Here is a 13,174-nt window from a genome sequence, read left to right as displayed (position 1 = left end):
GCAAAGTGCTCCACTTAGGAAGGAAAAATCAATTTCACACATACAGAATGGGAAAAGACTGTCTAGGAAGGAGTACGGCAGAAAGGGATCTAGGGGTTATAGTGGACCACAAGCTAAATATGAGTCAACAGTGTGATGCTGTTGCAAAAAAAGCAAACATGATTCTGGGATGTATTAACAGGTGTGTTGTGAGCAAGACACGAGAAGTCATTCTTCCCGCTCTACTCTGCTCTGGTTAGGCCTTAGCTGGAGTATTGTGTCCAGTTCTGGGCGCCGCATTTTAAAAAAGATGCGGAGAAATTGGAAAGGGTCCAAAGAAGAGCAACAAGAATGATTAAAGGTCTTGAGAACATGACCTATGAAGGAAGGCTGAAAGAATTGGGTTTGTTTAGTTTGGAAAAGAGAAGACTGAGAGGGGACATGATAGCAGTTTTCAGGTATCTAAAAGGGTGTCATAAGGAGGAGGGAGAGAACTTGTTCACCTTAGCCTCTAAGGATAGAACCAGAAACAATGGGTTTAAACTGCAGCAAGGGAGGTCTAGGTTGGACATTAGGAAAAAGTTCCTAACTGTCAGGGTGGTTAAACACTGGAACAAATTGCCTAGGGAGGTTGTGGAATCTCCATCTCTGGAGATATTTAAGAGTAGGTTAGATAAATGTCTATCAGGGATGGTCTAGACAGTATTTGGTCTTGCCATGCGGGCAGGGGACTGGACTCTATGACCTCTCGAGGTCCCTTTCAGTCCTATAATCTGTGAATCTAATCTATAAGACCTGGGCCTTTCCGCACCCCAGCAAACAAGGCAGCAGCCTGAGCCCAGATGATAATATGTTTGGAGAAATGATACTCAGCTCCAGGAGTAGGATATCTGCCAGCGCACAAACCCCTGGCTTGCACTATGAGACATGCATCCCCAACCAAAAACTTCTTGTGGTACATCCTGCTCCTACTTGTCCCCTTCACCAACTGCTCTATGCCTTAATCTCCCTCCAATGTGGCAGATGCCGCTGCATATACTGGACCAGAGGGTGCCCCCAGGTGGACAGATGCAGGTAGATGCACCAGGTAAAAACCATACTTTTTTTTATTGTTAAATCATAAAGGTATCAAAATTAAAAGAGGAAAATTACAGGGGATTTAACAGAACTATGGGGCGAGCCAGGGGCGTGGCAGGAGACAACACCATGAACATGTGGGCGGGCAGTGAGAAGGAGGCTGGGGAGGGGCCGGTGACAGGCTCAATCTCAGGTGGGCACCTTGCTGGGGGGGTTGTGCCAGTGGCTTAGGAGTCATCTTCACCATTGGCACTGTCTCTGTCGTCCTCTCCTTCCTCCGCCTCCTTCTCGTCACCCTTGATGGATTCCAGCTGGGAGAGAGGGGACAGGAAGGGGTTAGCCACAGTGATACCCACTCTGCCCTGGCTCTCTCTGGTTTCAGGGTTCATACCTGGTCATCCCCTCGATCCTCATTATCATCATCGTCCAGCAGGTCCCCCTCCTCAGCAGAGTCATCTGCCCCAGCCTCAGACTCCATCTTCACGTTGCTCTCCTCCTTCTTCATGGAGCTGCTGCTCTGCTCCTCCTCAGACTTCTCGTTCTTCATCTCTGTAGGTGGTGAGGTTGGGTATCAGGGGAAATGCCACCCCAGGGCCTTGTGCCCACCCTCCATCCAGGGAGCTGAGGCTGCCCTGAGCAAAGCACACCCCATGGACGGGGACGGATTCTCCCAAGCCTACCACAGCTCCACACCAAGGACAAACCAACATGGGTCCCCCGAGGGAGCCCCACGTCCTTCTCCACCCCCCCTCTCACCCGTTTGTTTACTTTGATCCTTCTCGATCTTTTCCAGGCTCTCCAGCAGCGAATCCACTTTCTGTTTGATCTGGGTCAGCTCCTTCTTAATGGTCTGGATGTCATCACCTTTCACTGAAACCCAAGAGAAGTAGGGGACTGATTGCCACTAGGACCTATCCCAACAGGGTTCAGGCTGCAACCCTAACTCCAGAATGCAGGGCCTTAAGACCCTGCACAGGCAAGGGAAAGTTAGTATCAGTACACACTACTCAGAATGGGTCTGGCACCTGCAGCCTGTCTGACCCCACCCCAGACCCCTCAAGTCAGCAATGCAGGCTCCAACACGTACATTTACCAGACTTGGAGGATGATCCTCGCTGACCACTCTTGGAATTAAAGCCACTCTTGCCTCGGCGGGAGGTGTTGCCAGAGACACGCTGGCGTTTGGAGGGCACCACAGCCCGGGCGATGGGGGGAGGTGGGGGCACACGTGCTGGGTAGCTGTACATCCTAGGAGCAGGAGGAAAACAGTGACCCCCGAGCAACAGGAGGACCTCCATGCACCCACCTGCACACTGAGCTGCAGAGTGTTACGTCCCTTGAGAGATTGCATGTGCAGTGCTAAAGCTTATAGTCATCCTCCCAGGACACTCAACGTACCTGTCATAGTAATCTCGCTGGAAATCATAGTCCAGGTCAAAGGAGGACCTGGAAAAGAAAGCCCATGAGACAGGGTCAGGATGGGCAGACAGCCTGGGGGAGAGAAAGGGGGGAAGAGGAGGAGAAGGAGGAGGTGATGGTGGGGAGGGACCCTGCTGAGGAAGTGGAGAAAGAGGTGCTGCTGCACCGAACCTGCTCCTCATGGAGGGAGACAGGACCCAGCAGCCCAGCCTGAGGGACTCATTGGCTTCTCAGTGTAGGTTATATACACACACACACGGAGCCATGCTGCAGGAGGGCTTTGCAGAGCAAACCCACCAGCACCTGTCTCTCCAGTTTGCCTACCACCCAGCTGCTACGAGCTGGGATGGGCCTGGGCAGAACCTCCCACACCCACAGAGCCCCAGCAATTCATACACTTGGGGCAGGGGCCTAGGCAGCCCGAGACACCCAAGGGAGGCATCTAATGTGCAGCCACTTCCCAACATCCCTCCCCACCTCTGGGAGACAGAAAGAGAGAGAGAAGAGGTGCCCACGCAGGGCATAAACGCGATATAAAAAACATAAGGGTCCCGACCTGACTAGAGGGGACGGAGAAGGTGGTGCAGCTACTGACCCGTACATCTCTGCTGCCGACCGCTTCACGCCTGCTTTGCCCCGGTTCACCTTCGGCTCAGCCGCCAGGTTGATATCTGGAAGAGAAGCAGACACATGCTGAGCAGACAGCCCTACTCCTCATTGATGTGAGGAACTAACAACACTTCGACTGACTGGAGCCAGGCCCATAGGGGACAGCTCCTGGATCAGAGCCACTCTCCCCCACTGGAGTGCTAGCTCTGACCAGTGCAGCTCACCGGCATAAAGTGATAGCATGATCCATGTTCCTCTCCAGCATGACTTGGTACCCAGACCCACCAAATGGGCCATGGGGAACAGCTGGCAGTGGGGAAGCAGACACACAAGCGCTCATCTACCACAGAGGCCAAGCAACGGGAAGGCTCCCCACACAGGCAAGGCTTGCCCAGAAAAAATTCCCAACTCTAGACTGTGACCACAATGTATCCAGCTTGCAACAGGGCCTGTGTGTGTCAGTGACCCAGCCACGCACTGGCAATAGGGAAAGGGGCAGATTGCATAATGGGTGCCTCAGTCTCCATAGAGCCCCACAGACATCCCCTGATTCACATCCCTGTGCCCAAGACTTCTTGAGCATCATACCCACCTCCCTTGACAGGTCAGCACTAGGTGTCTGTTGGCTGCTGGCCAGTGCCCGTAATAGCTTCTGAGATAAACCTGAGCCCTGGGGGAAGAGGCAGTGGCATCTCTTGTATCAGAGATCTGCAGAGGGTCAGAAACCTGCTACTCTGAAACACACACCCCCATCCCCACCCACCCCCATCCATTCCATGTTCAGTTCTCCTGCTCCCTCTTAGCTCCTGTGACCAGGCGCTGCAGGGGGGCACCTCAACAGCCCAACAACTAGCCAGGATGGGAGTGTTGGGTGAAACTCTCACAGAACCTGGCTGGTGATCAGCTTATCTTCTGCAGTACGCGCGGATGGGGTGGGAGGCACAGTTAGGGGACGCCCACCAAGAGTCTGGCCAGCAATCTCCCTCGTATGGTGGGTAGGGTTAGGGCAGACAGGAGGTGCTTACCTGGGACCAGGCCAATGCTATCCCTGACATCTCCCAAGTATGTGAGGGTGGAGGACTGTCTGGTCTGGCTTAGGGATGCAGTCAGGAGGCGCTCACCTAGGACCTTGCACATGCTAACTCTGCGATACTCCTCGGTGTGCAGAAAGGGGTATCTAATCTGAGTTAGGGATGCAGCCAGGAGGCACTCACCTAGAACCTGGCCTGCGATCATCCGGCCATCCTCCCCAGCCACAGCAGCGCGGGCATTCCGCTCGTTGACATACTGCACAAAGGCAAAGCCCTTGTGCACAGAGCAGCCCACAATTTTGCCATACTTGGAGAAGATAGCCTCCACGTCAGACTTCTTCACCACCAGCGTGTTGAGATTCCCGATGAATACGCGCGAGTTCATGGAGCGCGGGTCTGTCTTGTTGGTGACGTTGCTGGCCATGGCTCACGCGCAGCACGGACCTGCTGGGGTGGGGAGAGCTGGTCAGAGGGACAGTCACAGAAATGAACACACCCCATCTCCCTGCATCTCGGAGCCAGGTCCTGTCTCTACTGCCATCCATCCGGGCATCCAAGTGCTTTAGGACGAGGGACCGCGATCTCAGAACCTCCAGTCACACCACAAGGCATGACTCTCACAATTAGACTTGGGTGAGCAGAGGGAAGGCCTGTCCATGACTACACAGTGATCCAGTGCCAGGGACAGCCAGATCCACCCCCTTTTAGAACTACCACTGTACAAGGCACTGGTGAGAGCTCATCTGGAATATGCTGTGCAATTCCAGTCTCCCATGTTTAAGAAAGATGCAGTCAAACTGGAACAGGTGCAGAGAGCCTGCTAGGATGATCAGATGAATGGAAAACCTACCTTATGAGGGGAGACTTAAGGAGCTTGCCTCATTTAGCCTAACAAAGTGAAGCCTGAGGGGAGATGTGACTGATCTCTATAAATACATCAGAGGGATAAACACCAGGAAGGAAGGAGTTATTTTAATTAAGGGCCAATGCTGGCACAAGAACAAATGGCTATAAACTGGCCATCAACAAGTTTAGGCCTGAAATGAGACAAAGGTTTGTAACCAGCATAGGATTGAAGTTCTGGAAGACCATAAGAACGGCCATACTGGGTCAGACCAAAGGTCCATCTAGCCCAGGATCCTGTCTTCCGACAGTGGCCAATGCCAGATGCCCCAGAGGAAATGAACAGAACAGGTAATCAGCAAGTGATCCATCCCATCGCCAATTCCCAGCTTCTGGCAAACAGAGGCTAGGGACACCATCCCTGCCAAATAGCCATTGATAGACCTATCCTCCATGCATTTATCTATTTCTTTTTTGAACCCTGTTAGTCTTGGCCTTCACAGCATCCTCTGGCAAGGAGTTCCACAGGTTGATTACGCATTGTGTGAAAAAATACCTCCTTTTGTTTTAAACCTGCTGTCTATTAATTTCATTTGGTGGCCCCTAGTTCTTGTGTTATGAGGAGTAAATAACACTTCTTTATTTACTTTCTCCACACCAGTAATGATTTTATAGACATCTATCATATCCCCCCTCAGTCATCTTTTCCAAGCTGAAAAGTCCCAGTCTTATTAATCTCTCCTCATACAGCAGCCGTTCCAAACCCCTAATTATTTTTGTTGCCCTTTTCTGAACCCTTTCCAAGTCCAATATATCTTTTTTGAGATGGGGCAACCACATCTGCACACAGTATTCAAGATGTGGGCATACCATGATTTATATAGAGGCAATATGATATCTTCTGTCTTACTATCCCTTTCTTAATGATTCTCAACATTCTGTTCACTTTTTTGACTGCCGCTGCACATTGAGTGGGTTTTTTCAGGGAATTATCCACAATGACTCCAAGATCCCATGCCAAGGGGAGCAGTGGAGGCAAAAAAAAACCTACTTTGTTTCAAGACTGAGCTTTACAAGTTTAATAGACGTGATGATATGAGGCTGCCTACATTGGCAAAAGGCCCATCTGTGACTTCTATTAGCAAATATCCCCAACAGTCAGAAATGAAACACTAGAAGGGGAGGGTTGAGCTACTACAGAGAATTCTTTCCCAGGTGTCTGCCTGGTGGGTCTTGCCCACATGCTCAGAGTCTAAACACCATATTTGGGGTCAGGAAATAATTTCCCCCCAGAACAGATTGGCAGAGACCCGGGGGGGGGGGCAGGATTGCACCTGCCTCTGCAATGTGGAACACGGGTCATTTGATAGCTTGAACTAAAGTAAATGGTGGATTCTTTGTAACTTGACGTCTAAGTCAAGATTTGAGGACGTCAGTAGCTCAGCCAGAGGTTTCAGGCCTACTACAGGAGCATATAGGTGAGATTCTATAGCCTGATGCGCCTGAGGTCAAGCTAGATCATCATGATTGTTTCTTCTGTCCTTCAAGTCTATGAGTAACACTGTGTATACAAGCCCCCAGAGCATCTGTTGCTGCAGAAGACACTACAATACCTACGGAGAGGAGAGGCCCAACACCTAGCCCTAGGCACTTGCCTAGCTCTCCAACTTTTCCTGGTCCTGGAATACAACCAGTGCCAGACCCAGTCACATAGGGCTCCGTCTGGCCCGGAATCACCTGGCAGCAGCCACCACCTCACAGGAAGCGCTAAGAAACCTCGCAGCAGACAGTTCCCCACCCCCAGCCCCCACAGTTCCGGGTCAATCCAGAGTCTGAAGGAGGAAAGCTTAGATCCCTTCCACCCTTGGGTTTTAGGATGGGATTTCCAAAAGGAGCCTAGGAGTTTGGGACATGGGCAATAGCTCCCCCTCAGTACTTTTGGCTATCCCAGTCTTAACCCCGGCTAATGGAACTCTGGATGAACATGCCCAATCTGCCTGGACCCTACCAACCTCTTGGCCTCCTCAGCGACACCATGTGACGGGGAGTTCCACTGGCTATATGTCCATGGCATGAAACCATTTCCTTTTTAGCAGCATCACACTAGCTGCCTTTCCATTTCATTAACTCTGCCCTTGGTTCTGTAATGCAACTGCAGATCTACCAGCTGTTGTTGTGTACCCTCCATTCTCTCCCCTCTACGAGGGGCCGTCCCAATCTCTTTGTGAAGCAGACAGGCTGGATGTGAACAAGCTCATGTGGACCCCTGGACCCTTTCTCCCAGCACGTCATTTCCATACTGGGAGTGGTGAGGGGCTGGACAGTCTTCGTGCAGACCCTGCCTTGTGCTCCACACCAGCCAATTCAGACCAAGGAGGCAGAGTGACCTTCTCTGGGTCACCCAGTGACATAGGGGCTCACCTCAGACCCAAGCACTTCACCAAGTGCTCTCCCTCCCCGACATTCTGTGCATGCTTTCCCAGCTGCCCTACAGACAAGAAGCCGTTCATGAAAGAGCAATAACTTGCCCCTTCTGATGGAGACAAGCACAGGATATGATGGGCACAGGGCAGTATACAGGCACTGTGCATCAGTGGTATGAGGCAAGGATCAGCATGGGGGCCATGCTGCATGACATGAAGATGGAGCACAGCTTTATTTCCACTTGCCTCTAATGAAGGGGATGTTCTCTCATGGAGCTGCAGGGGGCTAGGAGGGGAAGGGAACGGAGGTCTGGAAGACTTCTTGAGAACTGTCCCCCATCTCTCAGGATGGGATTGACCCTTTACACTCAACTCTGCTGCAAAGAAGATTTTGTGGGGGGCAACAAACAGCCCCTCTCCCCAAAAGGTCAAGGCATTGGGGGCTGGTGAGTTAACACACCTGCATTTCGACAGCCAGACAGAGCATCTGCCAGGGGCTCAAGGACCATACAATGAACATGGCGCCAGTGGCAGTCCCTGCTGCAGGAGCCCTTGGACTAAAGTAGCAGGGGTGGCTGCAAGTCAGGATTGAGGGGTCTCAGCAGAGCTTGGTGAGGACTCCAGGTCTTGAGAGCATGTCACTGAGTGGTGAGGTCAGCACGCTCCACCCCCACAGGTGGTTCAACCCCCTGCTGCTTTTGCACATACCAACCACTGACAAGGAAAGAGAGAACAACCTACATACAGCTCTAGCAAGACCCCATCTGGGACCTGGCGCTCAGGTCCAAGACCCTCCAATCCAAAGGCCTCCGGTCCCAGAGCAGGGAGGGGAGAGTCACTCTATACACAGGTTCAGAAGATCCCACCTGGGATCCTGTGCTCAGCTTCGGACTCCTCACTGGGAGGGACATCTGAGGAGAGCAGCAGAAGGGTTCATGGGATGCTGGAAGGCTTCACGTCTGGGGCAGCTGAGCCTAATTGTGTGTTGAGAACAGGATTTCCATGGCTTCCCTTCCTTGGTCTCTCTCAAACCCAGAACTCTTCTCGTGATGCAGCTTTTGGAAGTGGAAATGTGACCACACTTACACAGCCTGCTTGGTTATCACGGCTGATCTTTCCCCTCCCACCACCAGAGTCACATGACCATGGCCCTTACCATGGCAGCACCCCCACACCCTGCAGCTCTGCTAATGTATGTCTCTGCCACAAGCGAACCTTGGACCACGCCTGAAATACAACACTGGCACCCACAACAATGCCTCCTCCATGCCAGGGCCTTTAGTTCTGGCTGCTGAAGCTTGCAATAAAACCTATTGGCCCTCACACCTCTTACCATGGCCCAGGATGGGTTTGTATCTGCGCCGCACGTGGTACCACCAGCTGCCACTGCTGCTCCAGGCTGGGTTTCCATGTCGTTGTGGTGGGTTGTTTGTGAGGGAAGGACGGTGTAGAGGAAGAGCGGGAGGAGGGTTTGGGGGTCAAAGGAGGAGAGGGGCTGTTTGGGGAAGGGCCATCGCTATCAGGAGCGATCAGCACCACAGACATCATATTGCAGCAACAGTTTAAAAATTGTACAAATGAAAGATTAAAAATAAAAAATAAAAAAATAAAAAAAATACAGACTTCCAGAGATGTTCTAAAACAATTCAGGAGAAACCAGGTCCCGCTCTCAGCAGCCAGGCAGTCAGGGGGGAAAAAAAAGAGTTAGCGTGATCAATCCACTTTAAAAATTTAAAAACCTTCCACAGTCAGGAACACTCAGAAAAACTCGATTTCATCCGGTTAAAAATCAGCAGTGTCATTATCATCACCATCAGCAACATATCAGCATAGTCAAGTCATCAGCATTATAGTAGTATAATAGTAATAGTAACTAGCAACAACAATAAAAAGGAAATCAGTGGAAAGGCAGGAAAAATGGAAAAAAAAATTGGAATAACTTACTGTAGCTGAAGATCAAAAAAATCTCACTGTAAAAAAACAAAAATAAAAATAGCCCAGATTAGAAAAACGGGAGGTGCCAAAAGGTCAAGTCAGCAACGATCATTTCTGTTCTCTCCCTCTCTCTCTCTGTTCCAGCCACGGTTACCACAGAACCGCCTGGGGAGAGCTCTCGGTAGGAGACAATCACAGCCCTTTGCACATCATCATTTCACTCTAAAAATACCCGAGGAGAGGTCAGCTCATGAGGGGCGAAAAGGCTCCTCATCTACCCCAGCTGCTGCAGAAAAAATAGAGATAGAGACTTTAAAAATTACATCTTAAATCCAGCTCCAGTTTGGCGCAGGGAGCGCTAGGCCACGGGGACACCGTTAAAATGGCTCTATAAAATTGGGAGGTGTGCGTGTGTGGGGAGGGGGGTTAAAACGAAGCTGAGCTCCAGTGAGAAGGGATGGGGTTTCGCCTCGCTGCCCTGTGAAAGGAGAAGGGACAGATTGAGTCAGGGTTCCTCAGAAACACTGCACGCATCTCCCACTCGCCCACCAAGAGACCTGCCTACCTCCCAGGGGGCCGCAAGCTCACAGATGCCCTGGCTCAATTAGGGTTCTGGGTGCGATGAAACTCTGTCTCCATCTTAATCTCTCTGCTTCTCCCTATCGCCAAGGAAGCAGGTCTGATGACTTGTGAGCACAGACACTTGTGAGCTTGTGGCAGGAGGCAGCTTCAAGTGGGGGTGCATCATGTTCACACACCATGAGGCAATGAGGGCGAAGGGAAGGAGAACATACATATGCTGGAGCCAATCCTGACAGAGGATGGGGAGAGGAACCTGCAAGTCAGTTAACTGGAACTCCAGGAATGTGGGAGGTTTGAGGCACTACAGCCTCCTGGGGTTGGAAGAAAATATCCCCTTCCTGTCCCTGTCAGGTATTACAGAAGGCAGCTTGCTACTGGAAAAGGGGATGAGGTTGCCTTCTCTCCCTCTGAAGAGATCAGCATTAGATATAGCTGGAGATGGGATACCAGGCTAGGTGGGCCCACTGCCCTGTGGCCTGAGGGGCCATGGATATGATGTGAAAGAAATACCAGTCTACATGGGCCCATCTATCTGATCCAGCTTGAAAGGGGATGGGGAGGATCCCAGGGTAGATGAGCCCATTACCACACTGGTTCAGAACACAGACAAAGTGGATTAGATGTGCAGAAGTGTACTGGGGGAGACACTGGGAGAGGAAGTGTCCTGTGCCTTTAGTATACACTGCCACCACATGCTCCCCTGGCATGGTTCAGGGACAGCCTGAACTGCAGGGTCCGCGTTACCCCAACATAAGTCACATTGTAAGTCACTCTCTCCTTCAAATCATCTCTGATCACTAGGAATAAGGCAGAGTCCCAGCCTACAGCATAGGGGGACAGGATCCTCTCACTCTCACCTATTGCTATGTTTATTAAACAACAAGAATGTCTACATGAGGCCATGCCTCTAGGATCTGAGCTCCACAAGTTGTTTCCCCAGCCCACTGTTACCCAAGAGAGGTGGTGTGATAGTGGGGAGGCTGACACTCCGGTTTGCAGTCACAACAGACACCGAACGCCTGCTGTTTCACACAAGGTTTGGTTACCCCCCAGGTAGACACACACACACAGCACTGATTTGCATCAGCTGCCCAAATCCCTGCAGTGATGTTTGTGCCCAGAGACCATTTACAGACACTTCTTGAACCAGAGATGATAAGGGGGTTAGCCGCCCCTCCCGGCAGGGGTCTGAATGTGTGGCCCCTCCCTACCATGTGAGTACCATGGCAAGTGTCCCCAACAAAGTGTGTTTTTGTGGGAGGGTATATGTGCCAGCCGATCCTGATCATGGAGGCAGTCTGTGCACCCTCATGTGGGCCCCCCAGCACCACAGGCGCATCTGGGCTCCCTCCATCTGACATCCTGGGGGGAGGAGAGAGCACCCCCGCCCAGACATCCCTCCCGCCAACCTCCAGGTCTCAGCCATCTCAGCCACGGGGGTCAGCACAAGGGGGATGCGTGTGGGGTTAGCCCGCCTCCCCCTGCAAGGGGGCCCTGGTTTCTCCTGGGGCTGGAGGGAACACAGACCAAGTGAGTTAGCGCAAGTTCCGGCACTCCCCCACAATCCTACTCGTTGGGACGTACCATTTCCCCCCCCCCCCGGGGGGGGGGTCCGCCTGAGGCAGGATATTTACTCTACCAGTTATCCCGAACTCCCCCGCCCCGCCTCCCCTGGTCTCCGCGATCCGGGGAAGAAAGGGAGGTTTTGTTTCGGCAGCGCCATTCCCCCCCCCCCCCCGGAAGAGGAGCCTCCCCCCCCGGAACAGACCATTATCTCACCCCCATTTCCGACACTGGCCTTCCCAAAGAAAAGGGTAATGTCCCTCCCCCGGGCCGCACCATTACGGGAGGGGGGATGTCCGCCCACCCGGTATTGCCGGAGAGGAATGTGTGTCCCGCCCGGGGCCCGGGCTGCGCACCGTTACCGGGGGAGGAGATTGTACGTGTCGTGTCGTCGTTCCCCCCGCTCCAGGGCCGCACCATTCCCGCGAGGGGGGCAATGTGTGTGCCGAGCCCCTCCCCGCACCGTCACTGGGGAGGGTGACGCCTCCCGGGCCAGGACCGCACCATTAACCCCCAGGAAAGGCTCGCGAACGACTCACTCACCGCTAGACCCCAATACAGCTCCGCGTCACGCTCACTATCTCTACGCGGCCGCCTCACTCCGAGCTCCTCACAAAATGGCGTCTGCGCCGCGCAGCCCGGACTTATCTGTGCCCGCCCCCTTCACGCCTCCATTGGAGGGCGGGAAACCCCCTTCTCAGCAGTAATTGGCTAGTATGGAAGTCGAACACAATATTGGCCAATGAGAGGAAAGAGAGTGAGGGCGAGGCTAGGAGTGGCTCTGCCCCTTTCTCCGCATGCGACGGAAAAAAAGATAACGATTGGATGAGGAATGTGTCACTCCCCAACCCAGCTCCAACTTTCCATTCTGACTGGCCTGTCATTCTCCCCCGTCCCTATTACATTTTCCTTTCTGATTGGATGAACAACTCATCAGCCCCCGCCCTAGCCTATAGGCCTCTGTGATTCTCTGCTTTTGTCCTCATTGGTTGGCTGCCATGTCTGTCACTCTAAGACATTTCAACTCTTATAAGCCACAGTCGAGGAAGAGGCGGGATCAACAGTGTCTGATTGACTGAAAGGGCTCCATGGCGGCGGAATTGCATCCGGGGCCTGCGCCCTGATACCTTCCCATTGGTCACAGTGGGGATGATGACGATTCTGTTTCCTCGCGTTGTCATTGGTGAGCAAAGGTGCCCCCGCTCCTGCTGTGGGAACGGCTAGCGGCGAACGCGCGGGAGCGGGTAGGTCGTGCTTCCGCCAATCAGCGCCGGGCCGCTCCCTTCCCGTAACGGTGATTGGCCGCTTTGAAACCGACCCTCTCAAATCAACAGCAGCCAGAAGCCGATTTTCGGGTGGGGAGGGGCTAGAGAGGAGCGGAGCTGGGAGGCCTGGAGCGAAAGTGGCGGGGCTGAGACAGAGCCGGGGGGCGGGGACAATGAACTGAGGCGGGGAGGGGCTGAGGTGGGGAGAGCCGGCTGTGCCCTTCCCCCAGGGCCTGACTCTGAGCGGGCTGGTTTCGGGGTGCAGACCCCCTCCCCACGTAGCATCAGAGACCTGCAAGGGACAGGGAGAGGTCGCTGAGTCCAGTCCCCTGCACTAAGTATTCCCTAGGCCATCCCTGGCAGGTGTTTGTCCAGCTTTCTCTTAAAAATCTCCAATGATGGCGATTCCACAACCTCCCCACACAATTTGTTCCAGTGCTTAACCACC

At 52.9% G+C, this 13,174-nt stretch overlaps 1 protein-coding gene across 10 annotated transcripts; it reads right to left on the bottom strand.

Moving 5' to 3' along the window:
- Positions 1 to 1,067: 1,067 nt before the first annotated feature.
- HNRNPC (heterogeneous nuclear ribonucleoprotein C) lies at positions 1,068 to 12,113 on the bottom strand. 10 transcript variants are annotated; one of them, XM_034787288.1, is made up of 10 exons: positions 12,005 to 12,113; positions 9,640 to 9,794; positions 9,326 to 9,351; positions 4,299 to 4,562; positions 3,032 to 3,146; positions 2,455 to 2,502; positions 2,144 to 2,304; positions 1,813 to 1,926; positions 1,448 to 1,605; positions 1,068 to 1,367 (listed from the first exon to the last, which is right to left on the bottom strand). In XM_034787288.1, the coding sequence occupies exons 4-10, from the start codon at positions 4,537 to 4,539 to the stop codon at positions 1,284 to 1,286; spliced, it is 921 nt and encodes a 306-aa protein (XP_034643179.1). In that variant the 5' UTR covers positions 4,540 to 4,562; positions 9,326 to 9,351; positions 9,640 to 9,794; positions 12,005 to 12,113; the 3' UTR covers positions 1,068 to 1,283. The 10 variants fall into 10 exon arrangements, with proteins under 10 accessions (XP_034643179.1, XP_034643181.1, XP_034643184.1 ...); XM_034787290.1 differs by having other exon boundaries at positions 4,299 to 4,559; XM_034787293.1 differs by lacking the exon at positions 9,640 to 9,794 and adding an exon at positions 8,248 to 8,436 and having other exon boundaries at positions 12,005 to 12,102.
- Positions 12,114 to 13,174: the final 1,061 nt, after the last annotated feature.

The sequence above is a fragment of the Trachemys scripta genome, chromosome 12 (assembly GCF_013100865.1).
Source record: "Trachemys scripta elegans isolate TJP31775 chromosome 12, CAS_Tse_1.0, whole genome shotgun sequence".
Lineage (NCBI taxonomy): Eukaryota > Metazoa > Chordata > Testudines > Emydidae > Trachemys > Trachemys scripta.
This window is presented reverse-complemented; position numbering and strand designations above follow the sequence as displayed.